This window comes from Gracilinanus agilis, chromosome 4, assembly GCF_016433145.1.
Source record: "Gracilinanus agilis isolate LMUSP501 chromosome 4, AgileGrace, whole genome shotgun sequence".
Taxonomy (NCBI): domain Eukaryota; kingdom Metazoa; phylum Chordata; class Mammalia; order Didelphimorphia; family Didelphidae; genus Gracilinanus; species Gracilinanus agilis.
The window spans coordinates 31,204,317-31,210,992 of NC_058133.1; the positions used below are offsets into that span (position 1 = coordinate 31,204,317).

The following is a 6,676-nucleotide window of genomic DNA, read 5'->3' on the forward strand; positions in this document are numbered from 1 at the left end:
GGTTTCATTTTTATAATCAGCTATCCCATATTTCTGAGACCCCTCCCTTGCCTGGAGGAATATACTTGCCTTTTGGAGAGGAGAAAACAAAACATAAGAAAAGGATTCTGTTTCCTTATTGTTTCCATTTTATTCTAATCTAACTGCAGAACAGGAAATACAGATGGAAATTCCTAGAGGACCTTTTATTTTATTTATTTATTTTTTTAAAGACCTTACAAGGCAGAAGAGTGGTAAGGGCTAGGCAATGGGGGTCAAGTGACTTGCCCAGGGTCACACAGTTGGGAGGGTCTGAGGTCAGATTTGAACATAGGACCTCCTGTCTCTAGGCCTGGCTTTCAATCCACTGAGCTACCCAGCTGCCCCCCCTAAAGAACCTTTTAGTAGGAAAAAGACTTAAATTACTTTCTCAAAGGAAGTAAAAATGGAGTTCAGAATCCATTCAAGTTGTAGTTTCTTGTGAGATGCTCCACCTTGTGATACTAAATTATCCTGTGATAGAATGGAGGCTTGCCAGAGGCTCACAGCCCCTTTGGAGAGTGAGAAGCTGGGCTGGGACGTGGTTTTAACAGCCTTGGTGAGAAATAATTCAGTTGATTTTATGTGTATGAGAATTGTACTTTTTAGGGAAGTTGTTCCATTTTTATCTAGTTGGACTTGTTTGTAATCTTAGCTCGATCATCAGAAATGCCCTCCTCCCTTCAAGGCTCAACTCCCTGGAGACCACAGTAAGCACTTCCTTCTTGGAGTTTCTGTAGCATTTTGGGTCAAGAATGACCCATCTAAGCACAGCTAGATTATCACAGTGGATAGAGCTTCAGGCCTGGCGTTAGGAAGGCCTGAGTTCAAATCTGGCCTCAGATACTTTCTAGCTCTGTGACCCTGGGCTAATCACTTAACCTGATTGATTGCTTAGCCCTTGCTGCTCTTCTGCCTTAGAAATGATACTAAGATAGAAGGTAAGGGGCTAAGACTGGCCCATTTGCCCTTAATGACTCCTCCGGCCTGGAGTGCTCTCTTCTTTCATGTCCATCTCCAGGCCTCCCTGACTTCCTTTAAGGTCTGCACTTGAATCCTATAAAACAGGAAGCACTTAGAATATTCAAATCCAAATTTTCCTCATGTTGTATTTTGAGTTAGAAGTTTTGATTATAAGCATGACTGTCTACCAGAAAAATAGTCAAAATGTGTTTACAAGTGAATGTCAGTATGATACAGATAAATGTCTCTCTGTATAAATAATCAAGATAACTCGCTGGCTTGGTGTGTATTTTTCTGCAATTACTTTATTCTGTCTTTTTTTAAACCCTCATTTTCTGTTTTAGAAACTAAGACTGAAGGGCAAGGGCTAGGCAAATGGGGCGAAGTGACTTACTCAGGGTCACACAGCTAGAAAGGGTCCGAGGCCAGTCTCCAGGCTCTATCCACTGAGCCACCCAGCTGCCACCCACTCTATCCATATAAAAATAGAAAAGGGTGATAAATATCCAGGAATTTTTTTTTTTTTTTTTTTTTTTTTTAAACCCTTACCTTCTGTCTTTGAGTCAATACTGTGTATTGGCTCCAAGGCAGAAGAGTGGTAAGGGTAGGCAATGGGGGTCAAGTGACTTGCCCAGGGTCACACAGCTGGGAAGTGTCTGAGACCAGATTTGAACCTAGGACCTCCCGTCTCTAGGCCTGGCTCTCATCCACTGAGCTACCCAGCTGCCCCAAATATCCAGGAATTTTTACTGAGTAGACATTTTAAAAAGTATTTAAAAAATGGAACATCTCTTTTGAATCATATTCAAACAAGCCCCCATTTTCCCAGCAGATGGACAGAAAGGACCAGGATGGCCGTGGGGGTCTAGGCCTCTACTTTTTGGGGACATGGGAAGAGCCTTCTCTGTTTATTTCAGCAGAGGAGTAGGAAGCCACCTGGAAGCCACCGCTCACCACTCCCCGCTATTTTGTTTGTGCCATTCCTCTTGGTAGTCTTTGGTGTTTTGGTGTCATGGGTAGAGTTCTGAGTTTAGAAGCAGGGCCCAGGGTTAGGGCCACAGAGCCTCAGGTTTGGTGAGGACCCCAGAGGCAGCCTAACCCAACCTTCAGTGGGCCAAGAGCCAGACAAGGAGCCACCCAGCCTTTGTCAGAAACCTTTCTGGAAGTCAGAACTCCACACCCAGAGGCAGTCCAGTTATTATGAAGGTCCGCTAGGTGGCACCATAGTGCATAGAGCACCAAGCTTGGAGTCAAGAAGACTCACTTATCTTCCTGTGTTCAAATCTGGCCTCAGACATTTACTATCTGTGTGACCTTGGGCGAGTCCCTTCACCTGTTGGCCTCAGTTTCCTTATCTGTAATACAAGCTGGAGAAGGAAATAGCAAACCTCAGAATTGAAATTAAGAAGTAAAGATAACACTAGAAATTGAAAAAGAGAAAAGGCCACCTCACCAGTTGTAGAAAAATCATCTAATTGTTCATTTTTCAAATACAATTATTATATCAAAAATGAGTGTTTACAAAACATTCCTGCCCCTGAGAGAAGGCATCAAGGTTCTCCCTGGACATGGCGTCCTGTCACTACCCTGTTGCTCTCCTCCCTTTCTTAGCCCCAAGGCCTCCCTCTCTCCAGCCTCTGTTCCAATCAGCCGGTTTGCAGCAGCTCAGCGGCCTAGTCACAGAGAATTGCCAAATCACATCATTTCTGCCTTGGCAGCCCTGGTCGGGTCTTTTCCCTTCTTCTCAGCCCGACTATTGTCTGCCCATCTCTGGGCCTCCTCACTGTAGTCCTCCACCCCTGGGGACCTTCCTAAAGCCTAAATCTACCCATGGCAGCCCCAAAGTGCTCTTGTTGGCGCAGGAAGCCCCAGCCTGCCTTTGCACAGATGGCTCCTGCCATACACTGGAGTGTGCACTGGCGTCAGACAGCCACGGCCTCTCCTGTCTCCGTGCCTTTGCCCTGGCTCTGCCTCATGCCTGTACTTACTCGCATGCCCCTGAGGGCCAATAGTCTGAAGCAGGTTGCATGGTGCCTTCGTGCGGGCACCTTTCTGTGTGCCCCCCGTCATGCCTGCAGACACATATCATATGGACGATAACTCATGAGGGAAATACAGGGAAGGACGGCGAGTTTGTGCAGCGGGTGCCCTCCCTTCTCAGTTCCACCTCCGAGAAGCCTGTGGCCGCCATCAGCCCGAAGTGTTCCCCAGGCTCGCCCGCCCGCTCATTAGTGCCCTCCTTGCCCAGATCACTCTTGCCCTGTAGATGGCGCTCTGGTTGGGGAGCATCACTTCACTTTGTCTGTCCCGGTTCTGGGCCCGTAGCAAACACTTAGCAAAGGCTTGTTGATAGGACGGTGGCTCCCACTCTCCTTCCTTGTCCTGGGCATCTTCTGTTCCTTGTCAGACATTTTGGTTTTCCCATTTCTAATTCCTGCTTATTGAATGGCTGAATCACTCACCTGAGAGAACAAGCAGAATCGGGTCTGAGCTGCTCGGTTGTCTCAGCTGGAGCTGCTGCATGCGCAGGTTCAGTCCCTGCCAATTCTCTTTACCTCCCCTTCCCGCTCCCCTCAGAGGCCGGGGCCACACCACCCCGTTGGTCCTCTGTCCTCAAGCCTGGAGACCGCCGTGTCCTGGAGGCCCTGCCTATGGAGGCCGAGTTTGGCCTTGCTTGGAAAGCTTTGGAGCAGGGGCTTGAGAATGGACCAGGCTTCTCCTGGGATGGTCTAGCTGAGGCCACTGAAGCTCAGCTCCTTGTCCAGTCATCTTGGTTTCATTCTTTTTGGCCACCAGAACCACGAAGAGCATTTTGTAAGACTCAGAGGTGTTTCTACGCTACTTGCAGCAGTCCCTGTCCTGTTAAAATCGTAGATTACTGTATTGTCTAATTCCCAGAATTCAATTTCTTATCTTCAGTAGGGACAGCCAGGGGCTCACTGGATAGTGTGCTGGGCATAAAGATGGGAGGCCCTGGCTTCAAATCTGGCCTCGGACACTTCCAGTGTGACCCTGGCACTCACCACTCTTCTGCCTTGGAGCCAATACAGAGTAGTGATTCTAAGGTGGAAAGTAAGGGTTCAAAAAAAAGTCTTAATGACTGTCAGAGCTTGGGAGGCATCTTGACCAGTGGAGGGGGCAGGTGAGGCTGCTTGGAGAGCCTGACACCAGCTCCCTCCTGTGGAACAACTTTGCCTCGTGAAGAGAAGATGGCCACCGCTGGCAGAATGAGCCTGGCCAGCACCCTGTTACCTTTGGGCTGATGTGTGTTAGCAGGAAGAGGGAAACTTCCCTCAGCTGGGACTCCTGCAGGTCGGGTGGGTCAGCAATCGGGTCACCTGGAGCCAGAGCTGGGTCTGATGGTGCCACTTCCAGCCTGGTGGTCTCCGACTGAAACTCCAAACTGAGATTTGCCCTGACCTGAATGGGACGAGCTGAGCGGAGGGGATGCTCGTGGTCTGGACGTTTCGGGGGCAGCCTACCTGCTGCAGAGTGCACAGCCCGACGAGTCCCGAGCACTGCTCCTGTGGCCGTCAGGCATATGAAATAATTGCTTGTTTATCTGTGTCTTTCAGTGTCTTGGCGTGCATCAGTCCTGAAGCGGTCCTCCCCGGATTGAACTACATGTCCTTTACTAACGTTGGCATGAGTGGCTTAAGCCCCAATGGGGTGGACCTGAGCATGGAGGCCAACGCCATCGCCCTCAAGTACTTAAACGAAAGTCAGCTCTCGCAGCTTTCCTTCAGTCGCGCAAACTCAAATCTTTGCGATTCCTCCTTTGGCCTTTTACACATCAACACAGACAAAAACACGGTGGGGCTTAGTTTGATTTCTCCAAACTTGTCGTTTGCAACCAGGAAGTATATGAAGAGATACGGGCTGATGCAAAGCAGTGACGGTAGTGAGGATGAGGGAGAGACGGAGAATACGATAGACGCCGACGTGTTGGAAGTCACAACGAGTCAACGTTTATCAGATCCAACCCTGACACCTGGGCCCGAGCAGCTTCCCTGGCACAAGGACGTCCCCGGAAGAGGCGAGGAAGTGCTGGATCTGAAATACTACAACCAGGAGTTGGTGGGCGCACACTGGCTCCCCAAGCTCCCCATGCCCGTGTTAAGAGACATCACGAACGACGTGACCCAGCCAAAGGCCGGAGCTCCCCCTGAGGACGAATCTGCTGCCTTCATCCTGAAAGACTTGAAGAAAAACCCCTCCATCAAGTTACTGCCTGGCAGGGCTGAGTTTACTCAGCATCCTGAGAAGGGAAATCAAAGGGACCCTCCAGGGCTTCCCGAAAGTTTTCAGCCTTCTGACCCACTCCAAGAAACGAACAACATGAATTCAGTGGGCAAATTCTTAGACGTCAAGCGTCTCAGGCAGCTGCCCAAATTATTTTAGGTGTTGGAATAACTGCCTGCCTTTTCTGGATTGGGGCAGAGGGAGGGTGGGTCCTTGAGAGAGTGAGGCGGCCCACCGTATCAGGTAGCACCTCTGCCCAGGGCGTGGGGCTCAGGCGGTCACCTCGCTGCTCAGGAGGTGGCCAGCTAATGGAGACACAGAGCCCTGGCTGTCGAGGAGGGCCCCTCTTCAGTCACCAGGCAAGCGAGGCGTCCGTCCCGGGGAGGGAACACTCGTGTCCACTCCCCATCTAACTGGTTCTTTCATCAGGTACATTGGGAGGGAAGGGAAGGCATTTTATCCAGTATCGTGGTAAAGGTCGTGTTCTCGCCGACTGTTAAAATAAATTCATTCTCAGGTGGCTCCTATCTCTGCATTAGAGCTGGAGAATTAGGCTTCTTGGTTTCCTTTCTGCTGAAAATGCATATTACTTAAGGACTATCCTTCTGTCTTTCCTCTTAATTAAGATACTTGTTTGTTAAAAATCTTTAGGAAATTAAACTATTGCCATTTGGTTTGGTTGAGGCTTGTGTGACATCATCTCTTTTTAGGGGGAGTGCGCTCTGTACACTTGTGAGGGAGCTTTTCAAGGGTTTGAACACTCAGTAAAAATGTCGGGAAGTAGCACATAGCTTTCAAACGGGCTCATGGAACACCGAGCCGTGTAGAACGGCTCCGTGAAAATGCCGGCTTTCTTCTAAGGCGTTTTCTGTTCTAGAGTAAAAACACAAACTGCACAGTGCCTTCTCGGAGTTTGATGACTAGTGTGTCCCGGAGGAAATAGTTCTTCTTTCCTCCCCCTTAAAATAAATAAATTAACAAACAAAAGCACCATTACTGCAGCTCCCTGTAAGCAAACTAATTCAAGGATTGTTGTGTGGCAATGATCTGACTAGGATTTTAGTTATTTATTAAGTCCGTGGTCAAGACTCCTTTCCAAGGAACATGTCTTCTCCACTTGGTCCAGAGAGACAGACATGGACCAGTTAAGCTGAGCATCATTTCCCCATGCTTGAGATTACAGCTGTGGTCATCATCTCTGCTTTTTTTTTTTTTTTTTTTAATTATTACCTTGTTTTATAATCAATACTGAATATGGATTCCAAGATAGAAGAACCTCTCCCTTTCTGCTCTTCTGCCTTGGAACCAATGTAGAGTTTGATTGATTCCAAGGCAGAAGAGTAGTAAGGCGATTGGGGTTAAGTGACTTGCTCAGGGTCACACAACTAGGGAAATGTCTGAGGCTAAATTTGAACCCGGGACCCTTCCTCTTCAGGCCAGACCCCATCCACTG

General features: G+C 48.7%; 1 protein-coding gene across 1 annotated transcript in view; it reads left to right on the top strand.

The window, feature by feature from the left end:
* STIL (STIL centriolar assembly protein) overlaps nucleotides 1–5,878 on the top strand; it is a 56,839-nt gene extending 50,961 nt beyond the window's left edge. Inside the window, exon 17 of the mRNA XM_044672268.1 lies at nucleotides 4,557–5,878. Coding sequence (XP_044528203.1) covers nucleotides 4,557–5,382 — 826 coding nt within the window. The 3' untranslated portion in view covers nucleotides 5,383–5,878. The remainder of the gene's footprint in view (nucleotides 1–4,556) is intronic.
* The last annotated feature ends 798 nt before the right edge of the window (nucleotides 5,879–6,676 follow it).